The sequence below is a fragment of the Esox lucius genome, chromosome 6 (assembly GCF_011004845.1).
Source record: "Esox lucius isolate fEsoLuc1 chromosome 6, fEsoLuc1.pri, whole genome shotgun sequence".
NCBI classification, from domain to species: Eukaryota; Metazoa; Chordata; class Actinopteri; order Esociformes; family Esocidae; genus Esox; species Esox lucius.
Window position 1 is genome coordinate 7,932,628 of NC_047574.1, and position 24,496 is coordinate 7,957,123.

At 41.3% G+C, this 24,496-nt stretch overlaps 1 protein-coding gene across 3 annotated transcripts in view; it reads right to left on the reverse strand.

The window, feature by feature from the left end:
• Positions 1-24,496, reverse strand: part of LOC105026305 (AT-rich interactive domain-containing protein 5B) — an 85,624-nt gene that overhangs the window by 38,216 nt on the left and 22,912 nt on the right. For 2 of the 3 annotated variants that reach the window (XM_010897671.3, XM_020047597.2), the window contains one exon: positions 21,444-21,674. In XM_010897671.3, the coding sequence (XP_010895973.2) occupies positions 21,444-21,674 (231 nt within the window). Of the gene's footprint in view, positions 1-21,443; positions 21,675-22,796; positions 23,032-24,496 lie in introns of those variants that run through there. The other variant, XM_013134169.4, reaches the window with a different exon arrangement.

Sequence of the window (24,496 nt, forward strand, 5' to 3'; positions counted from 1 at the left end):
CCATGGACCCTGTTCTGTCAGTCTGTTTGTAATGGTACCATGGACCCTGTTCTGTCAGTCTGTGTTGTAGTGGTACCATGGACACTGTGTTGTCAGTCTGTTTGTAATGGTACCATGGACCCTGTTCTGTCAGTCTGTGTTGTAGTGGTACCATGGACACTGTTCTGTCAATCTGTGTTGCAGTGGTACCATGGACACTGTGTTGTCAGTCTGTTTGTAATAGTACCATGGACCCTGTTCTGTCAGTCTGTGTTGTAGTGGTACCATGGACACTTTTCTGTCAATCTGTGTTGCAGTGGTACCATGGACACTGTGTTGTCAGTCTGTTTGTAATAGTACCATGGACCCTGTTCTGTCAGTCTGTGTTGTAGTGGTACCATGGACCCTGTTTTGTCAGTCTGTGTTGTAATAGTACCATGGACCCTGTTTTGTCAGTCTGTGTTGTAGTGGTACCATGGACACTGTGTTGTCAGTCTGTTTGTAATGGTACCATGGACCCTGTTCTGTCAGTCAGTGTTGTAGTGGTACCATGGACACTGTTCTGTCAATCTGTGTTGCAGTGGTACCATGGACACTGTGTTGTCAGTCTGTTTGTAATGGTACCATGGACCCTGTTGTGTCAGTCTGTGTTGTAGTTATACTGACTGGCTGACTTACTGACTGACCAACTGACTGACTGGCTGGTTAACTGGCTTGCTAGCTGGCTCCAGATCTTTCATTGGAGCTGAATGTAATTCCACAGCACAGCAGGTTTCCTCAATCCTGGCCAGCCAACACTAAAGGCCTGATCATAATCTCTCTCATTATAGTGAAGCACCTAATAGGGTTGTCATCATAGCTCCTCTGGTCTCTTAATAGAATATGCCCCCGGATATCAGCAGGTTGCCCCGCGCCGCCACTACGGAATCATACAATAACATACATTCAGCACATGGATGTGAGGCTCCCAAGTGCTCATGCATATGTAGCGTCCATCTCTATAGAGAGCACTCCATAGGAACTTGATCTCCAGACTAATCCTAATCCTAAACTCTAACCCGGGGAGGACATCAAAGCCAGTGTGGGAGAGTGAGCTAGTTAGAGTGTAACAGGCTGAGTCTCTGTGTTGTTATCTGGCACTGTGTTCCTGGCTCCGTGGCCCTGGGCCCCGCCACTGTCTCTAATCACTGTTCTACACACGGTTCCACAAACGGCACCCTGCTCCCTGAGCAGTGCACTGGTTCTGCCCAGGGCTCATAGGGTCATGTTATTGCAGAGCCCGAGGGGCTGTGGTCGATTTTGTGGCGCACTATTTAGGGAATAGGGTGGCATTGGGGATGCCGCCGCCTCATGGTCCCCATGACAACGGGCTACCAGGGGCACATGGATATTTACTAGAAACGTAATAGAACTTTGAAGTCAGCGGCCCCCTGCTAGCCCAGCACCATAGGTGAGAGAGCGAGGACTCGGCACAGGGGATTTTCATACTATTCATTACACAAATACATGCAGCCAGCCACGGAATATTAACTCCCTATTAAAAAGGTCTTAGAAATATGGAGAGGAGAAGATGAACACAGAGTGATAGCCAACAGCAAAGAATGGGGAAATAATATCTAGGCAGAATATCTAGGACAGTGTGTCTTAGAAATAATAAGCTTGCTAACCTCATACTGTATCTCTGGCGCCTGTTTGATCTGGTGTTTTAAATCCCCGTTGTGGATTGTCTTTCTTTATTTCCGTCTGTCTTTGAATGTTTCTTTTTCTCTCTGATGTTTTTTGGCATTTGTTAGACGTGATAAAAGCCTTGTGAGTTTTAACATTGACATATCATCTAGAGGATACAGCTTCTGTAACACCATCCCTGACAGGAAAATCTACAGGATTCGCATACAGCCTGCCTGGTTTAAGATATCATTACTATTTACACTTTTTCATGTAATTTAATTATTATTGCAATTTTACAGAACAATACAGAACAATATTCCATTTGTTAGGGCACAACATTTAGTCCCTGGTACACTATTTAAGGAATATGGTTCCACTGTAAACCCGAAAGGCCCTGGTCAGCTTCAATTCATCAAAGAAAACACACGAAATATAGACTAAAAAACTGACTGAGAAAGCTGACATACCTTCATTTTCCCCACTCCCTCTTCCTCTTCACATCTCCTTCTCTCTTTCCCTCCCTATCCCTCTCTCGCCCTCCGTCTTGACCATTCTCCCTCCCTCTGTCGCCTGACCACATCCATAGAGGTACAATAACCTGAGCACATCCATAGAGGTACAATAACCTGACCACATCAATAGAGGTACAATAACCTGACCACATCCAAAGAGCTTCAATAACCTGACCACATCCATAGAGGTACAATAACCTGACCACATCCATAGAGGTACAATAACCTGACCACATCCATAGAGATACAATAACCTGACCACATCCATAGAGATACAATAACCTGACCACATCCATAGAGATACAATAACCTGACCACTTCCATAGAGGTACAATAACCTGACCACGTCCATAGAGTTACAGTAACCAGACCACGTCCATAGAGCTACAGTAACTTGCACACATACATAGAGTTACAGTAACCAGACCACATCCATAGAGTTACAGTAACTTGCACACATACATAGAGTTACAGCAACCAGACCACATCCATAGAGTTACAGTAACGTAACAGTGATGGTCACTGTTACTTTACTAGAGCTGGTGACTAAAGCTACAGTTACTTGGCAGTCTCCATATAGAGCTACAGGATATCCAATTAGGAGCAAACTGCTGATTTTTTATTGGTCATGGCAGACTAGAATACTGTGGCATCAGAGCATATGCAAAGGGATGGATCCTGACCATTAGCCAACAGGCATGCAGGAAATATGCATAATTCTTCCTTTGTTGATATATCTCTGAATCAGGTATTGTAATATGTGTTTGACCTGACATTAAGAAAAAGGGTTATGCTTGGCACCATACAATTTTACTGTCATTATTTCATTTGAAGGAGATCATTGTTGTGTAATGATGACTATCAAAGTCAGGTGGGTATTAAAAGTATTACATATGCATATGAGTGGGTTTTTCTATGTTTTTCTGTTTGAACTGGCCTTCCTTAATTTCTTCATATGTGTAGAGTTAAAGAGATGTAGACCTTCTTAGCAAGAGAGACAGGGAGAGAAAGAGGAAGATACCCACCGTAAGTATTAAAATTATTAATAAATTATTCTTTATTTTATTCAAAGGTTTGGATTACAAATCAAACAATTACTATGGTGTTAAAGTTTAGATTCTCAGCTTTAGTTTGAAGATGTGTCACATCCGGCCTCAAACATGCTACATGTTACAATATGTGTATTCATGACAGGACTTTAAAACATAACTAACAATGTTACTTTATTTTAGGGCCCCAAAAGTTTTGGCTTGACAGGTGTTTCGTGTTAGTCTGGTTTGTTACATTATTTGTGCAGGCATAAGAGAGCTGTCAGTCTAATCTTGAATCTAGGTTTTGCATTTGCATTTGGAGTGTCCTCTTGGCGTCAACATGAGGTTAAAATAGTTCTCAGTAAATGACAATGCTAAATGATGGTAGCCTATCATGGCCTAAACCAACCACTTAACTCTCCCTTGATGGCTCACTACGCTCATGGTACAAAGACATTTATATTCAATCTCCTGGCTATCCAATCAGGAAGAGTAACAGAGATCTTAAGAGAGTGTTAACACTTTGTGGAGCAAAACATTTAAAACAATGAAAAAATATATTCAGTCTCACAATTTCCCCAGGGGATTTATAGAGGCTACACTGCAAGGTACAAAAACACCAGTTAGAGTATAAAACAGGATGGTCAAAAAAGTACTATTTTCTGAAAACATTTTCCATAGAACGAAATGCTAATTGGACAGAGTTTCATCAAACAGCAAGAAAATGACATTGTGGCACTTTCATGTAATTTCTAAATGTTGAAACCAATATGTATGCAACCACCCTAAAATAAAACGAAGAATCTGTACTTTAAACTCACAGTTAACGTTTAATTTCAAATCCAAACCTGTGTTTAAATTATTTTTCACTGTACTAATAATATCACAGGACATTGTAAATCCCCAACAAATGTACTTGTCACCTCTTAGCTTTGGAGGGTTTTGTAATAGGAGTGACATGTTTTTAATCATTGTAAAATCTTATGGCTCTATCTTGGATTTCAACTTGGTGTTTGTCCTTTTTGTCAGGATATTGCTTTGTTCCTAGAACTAAGAAAACCTACAGGAAATGTTATTTCCCCAAATGAAAGTGATAATCCAATATGTTTTGTGTGAAAAAGCCCTTTGTGTCATAATAGCTATAAAATATGTAGCTTCCTGACACACCTATAGAACAACAACCATCAGTGGAACAACCAATAAAGACAATAACATTACAATTCTCCCTATTTAATTACTGTCCTAATTCATTTATTAATGTATTGTCCTGTTAATTTTTACTACCCATTGAATAGTATTATTTAATTGTGTTATTACATTTCTACAATAATGTCATTGATTGGATATGTGTCTATATGTACTTGTTTTGTCAATGTGCTAACACTTACAATGCAAGTAATACCCTTTTGAATTGAGACAGATATATAGAGACATAAATACATGTTGGACCATTCGCTTTTACAGAAATACACATAGAAATGCAAGTAGAAAGATGGTGATGTTTATATAAACATGAATCATTAATAACATCCTCAACTAGCTTTCTTAATTGCCCCAGAGGCACCAAAACCTTAATCATAATAACATCGAGAACATTCCACATAAAGGTGGACAAAAACGTAAAGCAGATTTCTCTAACCCAGTAGAGCACAAAGGAATATCCAGAGATACGATTCACTGAGACTGGGTTTAGTAACTAACGTGTTTAAAGGTCAGTAATAGTGTTTGATGAAGTGGGAGTTTTGGCAACAGAATGTAAACATGACATCAAAGTGGGCCAATCAACTTTCAGGTACAAAATTGAGTAACACTGTAAAACGATTGGCCGTAATAAAGTCAAGTGCACTTGATAAACAGCAGCTAACGGCATCAATGAAGCTACAGCTTGCTTCATATAGACACAGTCTAGGAAACACCTTGCCAAGAACAAAATTATGAAATATGTTACTGCAAGATTTAGGATTCAGGCTGGGTATCCGTCTCTTTGTGACAACAGCTGATATGACAAGGGATGTATAAAATAAATGATTGATTGGTTTATGATTAAAACAGACTGGGATTGAGAGCAAAAATACAGATTTAGACCCTTATGTTGAAAATAAAGATAGAAAGATTAAGTAATTTAATATGAGAGAACAAGAGATAGAGAGATAAAGACACGCTGTACTGTGAGCCAGAAACACTTCCAGCTCCAGGAAGAGCTAGTTAAACCACTGAAAGAGACAGATTGTTTTATTGTTCCCATTCAGTTCATTCATTTAACAACTGCAGGAGAAAAACAACTCCAGCAGGGCATTGTTGAACAATTCAGTTACTGAACTAATATACTGTCGTACACAGAGAAGTCAATATACTCGTTGTTCAGTGTTCTTGATCATGACATCAGCAATACTCATTAGAAGGAAATCTAAATAATAATTCAGCTGAATGCGTTGCGAAAGCTGTGGTTTCAGTGGGGGTTGCAATGGGGCATTTCACAAGAGGATTGAGAGGTGGAATGGTTTTTCCTTGTTTCGTCAAAAGCCCCGCGAACCACTCACTCCACTGTTAGTCCCAGCAGAACTGTGAACTAGGGCCAATGGCTGCATCCCAAACCGAGACACTGTGGTTCCTTTGGAGTGCGCTTCCAGGGGGCTTTGGTGTAAAGTCGGGGAATCCACGTGAACAATGGTGCATTTTGGAATGCATCCTTTCGTACTAAATGGTCTCAAGACGGCCACACGTCTAACCCTGTCTTGGAGGGGAAATGTATCTGTGCGTTAAGCTGGTCAATGATTGGATGGACAAAAGATCAAACAGCATTGATGTTCACTTTGCATAGTGGGTAATGTAGTCCCAGTGTGTAACGTAGTAATATTCTCTTCTAGTAAACCTTCAGGCTGCTCTGTTCTGTGGAATATTCTGTCAGAGCCTTGATTACATGTTGTCACAAGGTTTACTAGGCGAACTTTAAACCCAGCAGAGAATATGCCACGCCATTTCCTAGCTGACCTTTGACCTGGGTAGAGAGCATGTCACACTGCCTCCAAATTGACCTTCAACCTCAGCAGAGAGAAAATGTCACACAGTCTCCCAGTTGACCTTTGACCCCAGCACAGAATAAAGCAGAGCTGTAAACAGTGTTACCAGATTGCACTGATAGTGTTACCATGATGGCTGCCTTTTCCCTTTGTTGGGCACCATTTTATACCCAAACCTTGTGGACCCAGGTCTATGGAAGCACTGTACAGGGAATCTGGTTCTAATTGAGATTCACCCAAGAGGTAGCCAGATCACCTGACTGAAACAAAATGGGTCAGCAGTACCACCTTATGAAACCACCCCAGTAGAGGGACAGCTGCACAATGACACAGTGATAACAACTGACACAGACCCACCGGTAAATGGTCAGACACAACCCTTCCACCAACAGTGCCTCTGCCATTCGTGAGCAGGGGGACATCAATCCGGTGAGGTTTTGCTGCGGTATGTTCTAGTTATTACAACACGCTTCCCAATGACCATGGCGATTTACAGAGCATAAGTCTGCTTTCGCAGTGCACAGAATGAGTGGAGACAGTCTAGTGTCGACTTCCACCACGTCCCCAGGGCCCAGTTCTCTTGTGCACTACTTCAGACCAGAGTCCACAGGCCTTTGGCCCAGGAGGGCTGCACTGTAAAGGGAATAGGGTGCCATTCAGCACATGAACTGGCTGGGGACAAGAGGCGCCGTGCAGGGACGAATTGTTTCAGTGTCTGAAGGGCCGTTAAGACAGCAGCAATGTGCCATTCTTCCAAATGGTGGTGCATTATGTCTACACGACTGGCTGTGTGCTATGTATCACCACTCTCCCTGTGGTTCCTCCATAATGTCATCATCACAAATGTAAAACGAACACAGTGAGACAAACAAGAGGCTGTTTTGAAACCAAACAGAGTGATTATGGTGTTTTTTGGAGCTGGACGCTTTTTAATTTCCTGGCAGCTTGAAAAAGTCGGTGTAATGACAGTTAATTACAGTGGAACACAAAACTGGCTAGAGCAGTCCACAGGGTTGACAGAGAAACAGAAAAGGTTCCACCTAGAACCTCAAAGGATTCTTCAGTTCTCCTTGTGCAGAGAACCCCAGGAAGAACCCACATGCAGAACCATTTCCAACCTTTTTGAAAGTATTTTGTTCTTACAGCGTAAGACACTATGGCAGCACAGGAAGTATAAGGACACCACAAACCTCTGATAAAAGCAAATAAAGGCTTTACCAAGCAGATTTTCACATTCGAACAACTCCAGCAGCCATGTGGCCTAGCCTATATTGTGTGGTAGTAGGCCTGCTGAAGGATAATGTGGTAGTAGGCCTGCTGAAGGCTAATGTGGCAGTAGGCCTACTGAAGGATAATGTGGTAGTATGCCTGCTGAAGGATAATGTGGTAGTTGGCCTACTGAACGATATTGTGATAGTAGGCCTACTGAATGATAATGTGATCATATAACCATTGAAGGCTAATGTGGTAGTAGGCCTGCTGAAGGATAATGTGGTAGTATCCCTATTGAATGAAGATGTAGTAGTATGCCTACTGAAGAGTAATGTGGCTGTACACCTACTGAAGGAGGATGTGATAGAAGGCCCACTGAATGATAATGTAGTAGTACTGCTACTAAATGATAATTTGTAGGAATGTCTACTGAAAGATAAGGTGGTAGTAGGTAACACAATTAAGCCTACATCCAGACCAACTATATACTCCTTCACCTCCAAGCGTCACCCCCTCCCTGGCTCACTGCCTCCCCTGTCTTACCAGCTGATATACTGTAAGCCCAGACATACAGGCCCACTAAGCCCACCTCCTTCTCTTCACATCTACCCTCCAGGCCATAAAAGCTAGGCAGTAATACTATTACACCATAATGCCATAGCTGTTATGTGGGGAAAACAGTGAGGAATCAGTCGTCTGGATCTAAATAAATGTATACTGTGTTATCTGATCTGTAAACACGTCATTGAAGTCGCCCTGAAAAGCTGCTTTGTGAACACACAGCAACAATGTTTATTAGCTACTTTTGGAAAGAAGGATATAAATCCCCTTTTATGGATTGTTCTCCTGTAAGAACAAGGCCAGCGTAAGTAGAGGCCTTGATGTGGCATTAAAACTCTGCACAGCACAGGCATGACAGGAAATGATGCTAACATCCCAGCGTTCATAATGTTGGGATGTGATGTTACGACAGCAATCTCTGTCTCTGCCTTTCACAGTCAGATTAATCATAGGTTCATAGGAAAACAATTTTAAAAAAAAATTGTTTCTCTAACCGACTCTTGAAATGCCACTGTAGAGCATTCATCGCTTCCTATTTGACTTTTTATCATTGAATCTCAGTCAACGTCATAAAGCTTCTGAGAACATTTTGGACTACACATACTCAAGTTTCCATTTGACTGAATATTTGAGGGAACTGTAATGACGTATGAACACACACACACACACACACACACACACACACACACACACAGACACACACAGACACACACGCACGTACACATACACACACAGACACACACAGACACACACACAGACACACACAGACACACACACACATACACACACATACACACACATACACACACATTCACACACATTCACACACATTCACACACATTCACACACATTCACACACACACACACACAGACACACAGACACACGCACGCACACACAAGTAATACAAATATGTGGTGATTTAAGAGACCAGCAGTGGTAACAACTCTAGTGAATCTGAACAGGCCCTGGTCAGAATCAGTTTGGCTGGGTTTACTTAAAGGGCCAGGCAATTATTTGAATATGCCAGGCTGAAAATAACAAAGATAAAATAGACAGATAATAGCTGCAGGCTTTCTATTCGGACCAACGTAGTTTTGCAGAGAAAAGAAGTTCATGATATAATTTATTAGATACAGTCCAGTTTGAAAACACAAATATATCATCCAGAGAATGCAGTAGGAGAGTGAGTCTCATAACTGCCCAAGACATTATCCAGTGAATACACCATCTCCATAATCTGTTACACTATCTTTAAAAAATGACACCATCTTATAATAACAAGTTACGCTATCTTAATAAAAAGTTACAGCGGGCAAATATGGGTGTGGGGTTATAAAACCTAAGCACAATGCCAACAAAGACCTTGAGTCAGTAATGAGAATGTAATTTCTTTCCAAACGACTCCCAAAGACATAACGTCCTTGTAACACTATTTGCTTTAAAGCTATTATCGGAAGATATTATTTTGGTTGTTTCATTCAGATCTGTGTAGTCAGACTCATTAAATGTTTATGAGGAGAGAGGCCGAGATGTCAGCGAGTGAATAAATCAGGAGAGCCAAGGAAGCCAACTGTGCCCCAAATTGCACCCATTTCCCTATATTCTGTAATACACAATTTCTGACCAAAGCCCTATGTATTATGGAGCCATTTGGGACACAACCCACATTCAGCCTCCACCGCTAGCCCATCCCGGGGAAACCAGGGCATCCAGATGAGATCTGAGGAATAATAATTAAATACTGGATCAGCCTTTAAGTGACATTTTATTTCAGACTGCACTCTATAAAGCAGACATTTTTATTACCAGCAGATGAGAAAAAAAACACCCGGCCATGGAATGAACAACTCTGAGAGGATAGGTTCCATTTTTACTCCTGCAGTGTTTCTCTGTAAGGACAGGTTCAGTTTCTCCTCCTGCAGTCTTCTCTTGCCTGCCTGTAAATATAGTCCTCTGGGAACACAACAATATGCTATCATACTCCTCGGGTCAGGATTCAGTGCTCTTCCTGCAGAAATCAACATTGCACATCAGTGGCCGTCATCATTGCGACATCTCCAAAGTTACGTTATAAAAATGTGAAGCGGAGAACCGTCCAATTCAAATGTCGACTCTAAACTGTACTTTTGTGATCTCTCCATCTCTGAGGACTCACTGCCAAGCCAACAATGAGCTGATGTGTAAGCTGGAGAGATCCAACAGAGTAATTAGTCCAAATCACACAGGAGATCCAGAGACTCAGGGGAACACTAAAAATATCAACCAACCCCACTCTGTCCCTGCTAGCAGACCAAATGCTATGAAAGACAAGTAGTCCTGGGTTATTTAAGCAGCAGATAACACAGCTGGTTCAGCCAAATAGCACTGGTTGACCATAAGAAATATTTTAGATACTTGATGAACCTAACATGGCTGGTATTTAGGATGAACGCAATATTGTATTACTAATAATATATTATAGTAAGGCTATATTCCTAGTTTGCTCCCACCTTTCAGACGTTAGCTGAATTACACAGATAACTGATTACATAAAAACATGCTGTCACTTTTGGTCGACCAGTTTAGAAAAGCTTTAGAAATATTTAGGGATATTTTAAAAATGCATAAAAGGGATTTACATTGCAATGACTCCCTACACTACTCAGTACTTGTTTTTCAACTTGAACAGAAATGGAGAGAGCTTTGTGGAATTTTAGCAACCATGAAATGCGTGAGGGAATTGGGATCCCCTAAACGCACACCGTTTTGCCCACTTTTGGTCGATCAGCTAACAAAAGCTGTAAAATCTTTATTTTGGGATATTTTTGTAATATAACATGTAATTTAGATGACAGTGATTCCCTACACTATTAACTGCTTGTTTACTCACTTGAACAGAAATTGAGTGAACTCTGTAGAATTTTTTGCAACAAGACAATTACTGAGTGATTTTGCTTGCTACTGCTTGTTTGAGGGAAAATAATCATGTGGCTTTGTTAAGCTGATGAGAGAGAGGGAGGTTGCTGCTTTTCAATTCTCCAGCAGAAGCCAATGTGCCTTCTGATGGTAAAAAGAAATTCAGCATTTTGGAATGTCCTTTTGTATACACCCACATCATTTCTGGTGAGTAAATGTTGTGAAACACTATCGTTCCACTATTTACTGCAATACATATTTGGGACATTATCTGATACTACAATGCAAAAAATTCTACACGTAGCCTCTTTAAAACTAAACAAGGCCAATGTATGAGTTGGAGCAGATACTAAACAGTCATCTTGCAGTCAGAACATTATTAAAGTATTTCATAATAAAAAAAATTCTACTGTATAATCAGAACCTTTGTAGTATAGTACATGTTGCTCCCCTTCCAGCTGTCATAATACAGGGCCCCAGTGCCCCCTGGGAGCATTAAAAAGGGAATGATGTCATCATGTTTGAATTCCACATAATGCATTGCAAACAGTTTCTGTTCCACAGAGCTACAGGAGGCTGCCCGTTTCATGTGCAGTTCATAAATGTAGTTTTTAAAGGCAGTCTGTATGGAAAAACAACTGCCACACATCCTCTCAGAACTCCTCCAGCTCTACAGGGATTGACAGGGCCAAAGGATCAGCCCAGATAGATTTACTTTCACAGCCTTTCATTGTGACCCCAGAGTGGTGGTCCCTCAATAACCACAGGGAATCTGAGAGGCTTTGATATCACATAACGGCTGTTATGACTGTACAGGCCTGTGGTGGTACATCTGATCTCAGAGCAGTGCTACTATACATCTGATCTCAGAGCAGTGCTACTATACATCTGATCTCAGAGCAGTGCTACTATACATCTGATCTCAGAGCAGTCCTACTATACATCTGATCTCAGAGCAGTCCTATGATACATCTGATCTCAGAGCAGTGCTACTATACATCTGATCTCAGAGCAGTCCTATTATACATCTGATCTCAGAGCAGTGCAACTATACATCTGATCACAAAGCAATATTATTATTACACATCTGATCACAAAGCAATATTATTACTATACATCTGATCTCAGAGCAGTGCTACTATACATCTGATCTCAGAGCAGGGCTACTATACATCTGATCACAGAGCAATATTATTACTATACATCTGATCTCAGAGCAGTCCTGTTATACATCTTATCTCAGAGCAGTGCTACTATACATCTGATCACAGAGCAGGGCTACTATACATATGATCACAGAGCAATATTATTACTATACATCTGATCTCAGAGCAGTGCCAATATACATCTGATCAGAGCATTGGTATTATACATCTGATCTCAGAGCAGTGGTATTATACATCTGATCTCAGAGGTGCGCTACTATACAACTGATCTCAAGAGGTTTTCTATTACACATTCAATCTCAGATCTGTCCTATTCCAGATCTGCACTCCATGAAAAAGTATGCATGTCTTCCACTCTCTGGTTTTCTAGACAGACAGTTTACAGTGGCCCCAAATTACACCCTACCTAGTGTACTACTTGAGACCAAGCTCTGGTCAACCTGAATACCACATATATATATATATACAGTAGGGAATAAGTTAACATTTAGAACGTAGTCTTTCTTTCAAGCAAAATCTCCATCAATGCCATTCAAAAATGGGGGTTGTCTGGAAACTCCTAGAAAGTCTTGGAAAATCACAAGTCATAAACTCCTGCGAGAGACTGGCAGTCATTACATGACAACATGAATATAGGGAATGATCTGGCATGCAGGATATTTGAGCTTGGTATTGTGGAACTGAATTGAACTGATAAAATAGTGACCCTGCAGTCACGGACTAAACCACAAATTACATGAGTATGGCTTTTTTACATGACTGCCCCCCCCCCTCAGCTTTTAACCCACTCAGTGCTGTTTCTCCAGGGTCTTACTTGCAGCAATGTAATCCTCTGGAAGTCCACATCTGGCTGGCTGGGACTCATTAGGAAATAGGGGAATATTGTACCTCACCAGGCAATTATGCAAATTCCCGTTGAGGTAAAATGTTCTCATGCTTTAAAAGGCATTCTCATTCTGTTGTATTCTCTTTTTTAAGAAGGGGCGCTGTGAATGAAAACACTATATGGAAATCAGTTCTGTTGAATGTAGTCAACTTTGAAATGAACCCCCCCCCCACCCCCACCCCCCCCCAAAAAAAAGGGAAATTCATGCTTTCAGTCAGTTTCTCCTTGAATGTTTAATCAGACACATGGACGAGACATATGGGCTATTAAAACATTCATGACCTTCAGTTATTCAACACAGATTGTGAAATGAAATGAGAGCAGGAAAAAACATGAATCGTCAAACCTAATGCAGAAAACAGTTGACGAAACAACACAGTATGAGCTCTGGACTACAGAGACAAAGACAGAGAGAGAGAAAGGAAGAGAGACAGATAGAAAAAGAGGGAGAAAGGGAGAGAAACAAAGAGAAAGAGAGACAGAAACCAATATGAATTCCTACTAGGTGTTATATACGCCAGTGTGTTTCATAATACAGTAAAGTTGTGTTTTTGTGCAACATACAATACTAACTATCACTGTCGGTGAGCTAACCAACCCTTCTATGAGAAGCTAATTACACGCTGAGCAATACCGTAAAACAATCATCATACATTACGTCGACTTAACCGCTTAGCAATATCACACTCAGTAGGCGGAATTAACGGATTACAGTTAGATCAGATGCTGTGTGTGTGTGTGTGTGTCTGTGTGTGTGCCTGTGTGTCTGTCTGTGTGTCTCTGTGCGTGTGTCTGTGTGTCTGTGTGTGTCTGTGTGTGTGTGTCTGTGTCTGTGTGTGTGTCTTTGTGTGTGTAAGGTTCCTCCGCAGCAGCAAGAGTGAGTGAGATCTATGGGGGCATCTGTTCACCATTAATAACCTGCATCAAATCCACCAAAGCAAAATATAAGAAAGAAAAAATTCTCCCTTGGAATTTGAGAAATGTTCCCACTTTAGTAAAGGCTTTCTGTTATTAAGAGAAGAAAGCCAAACAGCCCTGTTGGTTTAAACTAAACACACTGCTGGTATAACAAGTAGTGAAAAGGCAACAGTGAAATATAGCTTAGTTCTGAAACCCCCTTAAATGCTAAAACAAACTGTGATACAGAAATACACTGACTTACTGAAATACATTGTAGTACTGAAACACACCGTTATACTGAAAACCCCCTTAAAACATAAATACATTTTGAAATTATTTGGCAGTTTAAGAAGAATGCCCAGGGGCTATGTGGATCCCAAATCACACCCTAATCCCTTTATTGTTCACTATGGCTGCTGGTGAGAAGCTGTTTACTTCATACAGTATAGCAAATGTGATTTGGGACATATAGGAAAAGAGAGAGAGATACTTCATCTATCTGTTTCATGGTATTTTTGGAATAAAGGAGTGGCTTCCTTCCTTGTCCATGTTTCACAATATCAGAACCAGTTACTGTTGTTGCTACGTCTGTATGATGTCACTTCGTTTTGCTATGGCTGTGTGATGAATGTCTTCCCAGGATCGAATTATTCAAATGTTCCATTAGTCTCATGCGCTCCCTTTACTCAGTGCTCGGAAGGCCTTCCAGAGTCTGAGAATATAACACACTCATCAACTTCTGATGCTTTTTTGGAAATCCTGATATAATGTCAGTGAATTCTTTCACTCTGGCTGGATGACTAGCTAACTGATTGCCTGCTGTCCTGTGAATAAATTTAAGAGAGCAGTGGAAACACTGAGAAGGACCACTGCAGTAACACAGAGAGACACTTTTCATGGGCAGTAAATAAATGACCCGTTTTTATAGCTCTGTAACTATATGTACGGTGACGAATACAGCTACAGTGTGGGGCTACAGGTAGGCTGCTATATTCAGCCACTGACCAAGTGAATAGTGCAGGAACGGGAACTAAACAATACTAATAATACAATAATACATATCGCTAATTGATCACAGCTAAGCCCATGAAGGGACTGAAAATGCTTGACACCCATGAAATATACAGATGACTTGAATTATCCAAAAAAATCTTTCCCCTGTCAAGCATTTATTGTGACCATGGTCCTAAGGCCCCTGTTTCACCCGATCCCTGTAACACCTGATCCCTGTTAGACCGGATCCTTGTTAGACCTGATCCCTGTAACACCTGATCCCTTTTAGACCGGATCCCTGTTTGACAGGACTCCTGTTAGACCTGATCCCTGTAACACCTGATCTATGTTAGACCGGATCCCTGTTAGACCTGACTCCTGTTAAACCTGATCCCTGTTAGATTTGATCCCTGTTAGACCTGATCCCTGTTAGATATGACCCCTGTTAGACCTGATCCCTGTTAGACCTGATCCCTGTTAGACCTGATCCCTGTTAGACCTGACCCCTGTAACACCTGATCCCTGTAACACATGATCCCTGTTAGACATGATCCCTGTAACACATGATCCCTGTTAGACATGATCCCTGTAACACCTGATCCCTGTTAGACATGATCCCTGTTAGACATGATCCCTGTTAGACCTGACCCCTGTAACACCAGATCCCTGTAACACTTGATCCCTGTTAGACCTGATCCCTGTTAGGCTTGACCCCTGTTACACCTGACCCCTGTTACATACATTTTTCGCATAGGATATGATAAACTGACTACTGTGATCAGAAATAAATCCGCTTTCTTTTGGGAATGTAGAATTTGGAAATGGAAATAACGCTATTCATTTATTAAGTGCTTATGATTGACACTTAATGATAACAGCTTTAACCGAGGGCCTCTTAATGCTGCAGAACAATTGCCCCCACCCCTCATCCATTACAAAACACTACTATTAATACACAACAAATCATTCTGTACCAGTCACACTACAGTAACTCTCTTGCCACACACAGACAGACAGACATACAGACAAGTAGAGAGACAGACAACCGGACAAGCAGACGGATGGACAAGCAATCAAACAGGCAAGCAGAGAGACAGACAGAGAAGCCAATCCGGACAACCGTCGTGACCCCTGTGCCTTTGTTTTTAACTTTCTCCTCTGTCTTTTTAGCCTTTCCTGTCCATCTCAGTATAAATACACCTGACAGAATTGGTTGTGCCAGAGTCGGATGTGGGGGTCTAAGCTTCTGAATCCCTGACCACACATGCCCCCTAGTGACAGAGGCTCGAGCCAGCTGTCTTGTGCAATTCCTTTCGGTCTCCACCTGTGTCCCCAGCATCTCTTTCCTAGTGTCCTGTCATTAAAATAATAACAATAAAAGATATTTTCTGGTGGAACTTACTACTGACACTAAGCAATAGAATACACAAGCTGAATTTGTGTTAGTGCAGATGCAGCTTTTCTTCTACAATATTAGGCCCTGACGTTTTGCGAGTACTAATTAATGAAGCTGCCAGTTGAGGACCTGTGAGGCGTCTGTTTCTCAAACTAGACACACTAATGAATTAGACACAAACAGCATTTTGTTGTACTGTACTTGTACTGTTCAATGTCAATAAAGTTTAATCTAATAAAATCCATTTTGTCCTCTTTTTCAGTTGTGCAACGGGGCCTCCCACTCCTGGATTAGCAAACACAACATGCCATTGGAACACAGGACTGATGGTTGCTGATAATGGGCCTCTGTATGTCTATGTAGATATCCCATTACAAATTAGCCATTTTGAACTACAACAGTTTTTTACAACATCAACGTCTACATTGTATTTCGGATCAATTTGATCCGAAACACAGTAGCTTTTCATTTGAAAACAAGGACATTTCTTAGTGACCCCAAACTTTGGAATAGTAATGAACGTATGTGTGATATGGTACCAGACAAATGTTTGGACACACTTATCCATTCAAGTAAATAGGTGTGTCCAAACTTTTGGTACTGTATACAGAATATATAGATAATGTGTAACAAAAGCTTCTTCTTTACACAGCTTCAGCCCCTTTCTCTGACTCCTACACACCACTGCCCGCCCTACGGCCTCCTGTCACTCAACACACTTTCTGGCTAGTCAGCACAGACGGCAGCTTCCTCACTCGACGTCTATTTCTCAGCAGATTTATGGAGGCGGTGCTGCTGTCCACGTTGATTCACAATATGAACCCACATGTTTTCTTTACTATAACATCAGTATTTTACTGTCTGCAAAATCCGAGTTCGCCTCAGGAAGCTGCCAGGTGCCTAGAAGTGCTGGCCCTGTCTCAAAGTCTCACAGAATCTAAGTTTAAGGTTTGTTGGGTTGGGCAGAGACAAAAGGAGGGAAAAAAACCCAATGCACTGGAAAACAATTCCAACGTCTTTGGGGCAGGCCTTCATAGCGGGCGGCCACAATCATGGTTGCCTTCAAGCAAGGGGCGTAGGTTTCCACAGAATCGGGCGTAGGTTTATTACCGCTCCATGCTTGGGGGTTTATAGCCACTCCTTTGAAAATAGATGACTCAAGAATATCATATTCAGAGTGGAAGTCAATAACCTGGTAACAGACTGGCGTAAACCTTAAATAATGCTAACAATAATAGCTAAATAGCTAGCTGCCTGGTCATGCTTTTTCAGTGAATGCCTTAGGGCAATGCAAATGTCAGCTCGAATGCAGGTTGATACCAGCAGTGGTGAATACCAGCATCACATTTGTGCAACAATATCCTGAATCAGTCTGCTGTAAAACCGTTGTCTAAAAAAACACATCTATTCGGATGCTATGAGATCCCCTGGGAAATTACTCTACCATTATGCAAACATTTGGTGACACTGAAATTAAGGGACTAGGATTTCTCCTTCAGGCCATGCGCTTCAAAAATGTAACTAGGATACATAAAGGCCCAATGGAAGTTAGAATTTAATCAGTAAAAACAAAAGGACTTTCATTATTTATTTATTTCTAAAGAAAATAACCCATGTCTTTTAAGTAAAATCGGGGGAAATAAACCAAAAACTGAAACCCCTGGAAAAAGAGGTGGGCCACTAAAATGATTTTTTTCGGCAATGTGGGGGGTTCCTTTAACCGTGTGTTGCCTAGGGACCCAAAAGGCGACGGCTAGCCCTGGATTGACAAACAGACTGACCAGCTTTGGATGAAATGTAATATAATGTTATTCGTTTGTAGAACATAAAAAAAACCTGAGTCATGTTAATTGGAGTGGTTTGTGTTTATAATTATTTTTGCATATCCTTAACTCGCATGAAAATACCTCCCAAGGCCAGAGCACAGCGCAGCATAGAGAGATAAAAGCATCCTAACTGAACCACAACGACAATATTTGAATACTGAGCAGTGAACATCTGGCTGAACTACAATGTAATATAATACCTGTCTCCAACCTGACAGGGTAGAGTGCTGCTTTGAATATCTCTAATACACAAAGGTTTTTTATGAGTGCAGTTTGAACTCCAGAGAAATGCAAATATTTCATAGGGCTATCAGTAAGTATGGTCTGGTTCTCATAATCATAGTTCCCTGAAATAGCTCGGGTTTACGTAGGCAGTAAATGATTCAGGAGCAGAACCAACGACTCAGCCAGAACAGAAGGTTGCATCAACATATACTGTTCAGTAATTTACTGTTGAGACAATTTTCTCTGAAAATTTGCCTCCTCAGTGCCAACTTCAGCTAATTTGATCTTCAGTACATTTACAACTCCATTATCATGAAGACAATATGTGTGCAATGTATATGTGTGTATGTGTATGTGTACAGTATGTGTATATGTATGTATATTTAAGGTTTGAAAGAAATTATGTGACATTGTCACAAGTTGAGAAAGCAAGAATTAGCCATCTCCCCTAGCATAACACAGCACGCCTTTTGCTAGCCTTAACAAATAATTCATATATACCAGTTGGTGTAAACTACAATATCCGAGTTTGATGTGCTGCATGAATGTGTTTAGAAAAGAAAAAAACTGGTTTAGGGCTATTTTGAAAATAGCCTGGAAAGGCAAATTTCAAACGAATAAATTTCGGGGTGTATTGTAATAAAGCTATAGTGCTGTTTGTTTCATTGCCTGAACTATAGATTAGCAGCCGACAACACTGCCCCCACGGCTTCACAGGCATCAATCCATTGCTGTACAAATGTTCAGGGCTCCCACCTCAGCACACTACGTTCAAATAACCATCTTAAGACTTGGATCAGAAGAGTGTGAGACTGCAAAGCCTGCATGTTTAGGAGGATATTTCCATAAATAGTTTATTCTCTTCAGGTTCTCCCTAAAAACTGACATTGTTCCTGTGTTCCCAAAGGGCTTTAGAATCCTTGTGCCTGCATCCCAAGTAGCACACTATCCCCTGTAGTGCAGTACTTTTGACCAGAGCTCTATGAGAAGCATTGCTCTAAGTTGGGAATATGGCGCCATTTGGGCCACATACACTGTTACTGTAGCTGAAGTTAATGGCTACTCTAAATGCAGCAGATTTTCAGCCAAGTAACCATCATTCCAAGCATACAAAGCGCTTGAAGATTTTCTCTGATATTCTCATGTCTCTGATGTTTCCGAGCTTCCAGAATTAAATGTGTTCCATTGTAATAACTCCAGTCTGCGGTGTAGTTCAGTAACATGAACAATGACTTCATACTGCTGAGAACAGACTGTAATAAATACCATTCAGCAGGGACTTTAGTTCAACACTGTTGTTCAAGGCTTTGGATTGTATTACTATTAGGCAAGGTTCTGTTACCCTGGCCAAGGTTCTGTTACCCTGGCCAAGGTTCTGTTACCCTGGCCAAGGTGCTGTTACCCCTGGCAAAAGTCATGTTACCCCTGGCCAAGGTGCTGTTACCCCTGGCTAAATTGGTGTTACCCCTGGCCAAGGAGACTAAAGTCCTGTTACCCCTGGTCAAGGCTCTGGACATGGACTTCTACCAGGGTTGGGGTAAATTAAAATTGAAGTTTGTCAATTTGTGAAGAGAATTTTATTAAAACAAAAAAAGTGGAAAACATTTGTTTGTGGATAAACACTTGTTTGAAATAATTTCCCTCTGAAGTTTATTGAGAAGTCATTGAAAATAAATTGATTTGTAGTTAACATCCTGAACTGCCTCTCATTTAACTTGACCCCCACCATGTGCCCAATTCCATAGATGTTGTAAAACACTACTTCTGATCCAGGAGTATGGCAATCAGCTTCATATGCAGACCATGTTAACACCTCCCTCCAACACCAAAACTACATGGTTACACTGCCAAAATAATTGCTCCGTTCAGAACTAAATCCTACTAGAACTGAATCCATGCTCCAAGTCAGACATAAACAAACAAAAACATTCCTTACCAAAGAAGTTCCAGAACTAAGTAGGTTTAAGACGAAGTTTAAGACAAAAACTAAATCATAAAGAACATGGTCCATCCAGAACAAGAACTCTGCCCAGAAATGTTCCTTCATGCTGGAACTCCTATGAAACACAGTTCCATTATAATCGCTGTAAACTTGTATCTTTGTTTATCTGATCCAATAGGGGTCCGCTGGGATCTGAGGACTAGCCAGCTATAGGTAGCCATCTGTAGGCGGTAGCAGCTGTTGTTTCAACATTAATTAAACATTTAGCCCATCTTACCTAACGGGTGGAAGATCCAATAATACTGTAAAACCACGACACACAAACACGTCCTTTATGTTGAAATAACTACCACCGTTTAAAGACTGTTTCTGTAACCATCCCAAAGGCCGTTTGACTGTTATAGTTGTACAGTGTTAATTATAGAATGTTGAGGACACGGGAACTGAATGAGACCAGGCAGGCTGTGCTGATTAGACCTAGAGGGGTGGTAAACCCCCATTCCTGTCCCCGTGTACTGCTGACTGACTACAGAGGAGGCAGAGTCATCAGCCCTCTCTTCTCATCCTTTTTTCATTACTGTTTCTTTTATTACAGGATTTCTCAATTCTGGGGTATTTCAGACTGGGGGTATTTTGGTACAAGGATATTTCAGTACAGGGTATTATTATTATTATTATAATATATTATTTTCCATACAAGGGTTTTTCATCACAGAGATATTTTAGAAACCGTGTATTTCAGTATGTATTTTCACATTACAAGGAAAGCGGTATAGCAGTACCAGGTGCTTAAGTATGTTTTTTTTTCAGTATGAGGGAATTTCAGGATATTGAATTTCTCAGTGCAAGGGTATTAAAGTACCACAGTGTTTCAGTACAGGGGCAATTCCATGTGTTCCTTTTTAGAACAAAGGCATGTCACTACAGGGATATGTCAGTATCAAGGCAGTATGTTTTTTTAATACAAGACTATTTCAATAAATATATTTTTAGTGCCTGGGTAGTTCAGTAGGCATTATTTTCGTATTTCCGACAGTAGTTTCAATATGACGGTAGTTAAATAACAGAGTTTTCGGTATGCTTTTTTCAGTATGAGGGTATTTCAGTAAAGGGATATTTCAGTCCCCAGGTATTTCACAATGTTTTTTTTTTCAGTGGCAGTGTATTTGAGTATAGAGACATTTCAGTTCCAGAGTATTTCAGTACAGTGGTAACATTATAGGCACTCACCAAACCCATCACAGATGCTGTCGTTGTCGATAAGGGTGGGGTGTTCGAAGGTGTCCCTGCAGTACAGAATGTGGGTGTGTTCTGTGAGAGAGGCCACACCTCCAAGGGCCAGAACCACCTGTGATGTGAGTAGGGAGGCAGGTCTTTCTCTCAGCCGTGCCAACACTGAGCGGTAGCGACAGTACTGTGGGTAGGAAAGCACCAGCACACGCTTCTGGTCTGCATCATCACCTGAGGGTAAAGGAAGGAGACATGCCCTTTAACAAAATGGAGACGAAAAGGCTGAAGGATGTCCTGTAGGAACATGATGGAAAATATAAACATGGACTATGTTGCTTCTCAGTCATGTTTTGAAAAACATGCATCACAGTACCAAGACAAATCAGGACAATTACAATGTTCCACTTAGGCTGTAATCATGGTTAAACCAGAACCAAATCTGGCATGGCTAATTGGTGAAATGCTCAATTAAGTTGTGGGTCCATATGTGTTAAAGAAAAAGATCGGAACTGGAATGAAGGGCACAACTCCTCTATTTTAAAAATTTACGAGCAAGACTATGAGCAACGAGTCCTTTGCATCAATTCAAAAGATGACAACAACTACAAAATCTGGATTTGTCCAAAGCACAATTACTAAGTCTGCTTGTTGTGTGATAGATCTACAGTACCCTTTATATTTACATAGTCTGTCTAAGAGAGATTATTCAGGCTGTGATACAGACAACATTAAAAACTCTACAATGCTAATAAAATGAGTATCTCTGGGATGTGAGATTTATGAGGCTTTACCACAGAATCAAACTGCTGTTTTAATGCGACACCTCTCAGTCAACATCTTAGGCAGGATGGCTCACATAAACGGATATAAAGTGTTCTGATCTAAAGTGTTCTGATATAAAATGTTCTGATATAAAGTGTTCTGGGCAGAGAGCCATGTCATTCAACACTGATACATCTCACTCTGAGTGACTAAGGCAGACGGCGGTCCTTCTGCTCCAATCTTTACCAGCACAACCCGGGATCTGTTCTATCAGGAAGTGGGATCCCATAACGGCACTGTGCAACCTGATCACAGAGCCTCCCCTCTGAGATATCAGGCTGTGGCGCTGTAGCTCGGCCTGTAATAAACCATAGTCAACCGGGGAGTCATAACATAGACCCACTTGAATATTATCCACTTGACACAGGCAGAGGGACGTTAACTCATGAGCGCTAACTCCCCGCACTCGGCGATCTCCGAGATGGCGTCGCCTGACGCCTTTCTGAATTAAATTCCTTTGCTCTGTCGATCGTTGTTCGCTACATGAACTCAATGTGAAATCGTCAGGGAGAGTGATGGAAATGGGTTTACCAATTTCGTCTTGGTTGGCTATTGTATTGCGGTAACGCGCACATAGCCTCAGCCGCATTCCTATATGATCCGTCCAATTAGCTCGTTATTTCTACGAGGGACTTGGGGTTTAAATGTGAACGCTTGGGCTAAAGTCTGCAATTCTATGTTTTGTTCATTACGGCTGTAGGCTAAATACCCTAGGCTAGTCCTTTCGAGTTTAGCTGAATAAGTCATCAGTCGTCAGTGAATCAGACAGCTGGAGACGGCACCAATGAAGCCTTTGATTAGCGGCGCGTGTCTCTTTAATCAGGGCTTTTATAGCTGGTATTATGTTGCCCTCAATACAATCCGGGTCCTTCAGGAAACACCAATCAGAATCTCAGTCCATCAGCTGCACCAATCAAAACCTGAGTCATTTTAACAACACCAATCTGAATCTCAGTCCACCAGCAACACCAATCAAAACCTTAGCCCTTTTGCAACACCAATTAGAAGCTGGATCCATTAGCAAAACCAAACAGAACCCGGGACATTTTGGCAACATTAATCAGAACCCGGGTCCTTAAGCATAACCAACGTCCCATTCTAACCCAACATCCGACATCCCATTCTAACTCAACGTTGCCCCCCTGACCCAAAGCTCAAAGTCCCATTCTAACTCAACACCCAAAGACACACTCTAAACCCATCATCCCATAAAAACTTAATGATGAAAACAAAATAAGTTAATCCTTCCCAACTCTGCACACTCTTCTGTCCTCATTGTTCAGTTTAGCTCCTAGAAGCCAAAAGGTGAGCTGTTTCATTGGAATTCTACACAGACATGTCTGTTTGTCTTGATTACATTACACTATGTGCAGAATAACTAAGTACAACTCACCGTGCTGCATCATTAAACTCTTAATACAATCTAACCTTTATCTGAAGAAAGGATTTTTTTATCTGTGTCACTGAATTGGTTGGGGCAGCATTATTATTAGAGCTTTGGAATCACATTATGCAATTTCCCTTTAATAGCCGAGACAAGCAGCCTTTGTGAAGACAGGAAAGAACAGGTAGGCACTGATTGGTTGCAACATCAGCCCTGAAATCAGTCTGCCTAAGCCTGTATGTCTTATCAGATCACAGTGAAACTCCTCTCTCTCCCGGAGTTCATTCATCCCAAATGGCATCCTACTTCATTCCCTGCGCAGGGTGTAGGGAACCGCTGGGGATACAAGCCACACAGCTCAAGGAGCTCGGAAGCTAAATGTCAACCAGCCTGAAACAGACACAGTCCTCTCTCAGCTCTGTAGGAACATATTTACATAACACTTCTCTCAAGTCATACGTGCTTTCACAAAGTGGCCCAATTAAATACAAGGAGAGACCAACTGGAAAATGTCTCTGGGAAATGAATTATTCATATCTGTGTTATTCAGCTGTTATATGATACAAATCTACAGTTGAGCAAAGGATTCAAACCATCAATCAACCAGCTGGTTTGACAATGTAGGTAGGTATTTTGGGTCCACTGGAATCCATTATTCACCAGACTTCTGAGATCGAAGTGATGAGTGGTCAAAGGGGTGAGGGGTAAAGGGGTGAGGGGTAAAGGGGTGAGGGGTAAAGGGGTGAGGGGTAAAAGGGTGAGGGGTAAAGCAATAAGGGGGTGAAGGGATAAGGGGTAAATGCATGAGATGGTGAAGGGATGAGCAGGTGAAGGGATGACGGCTAAA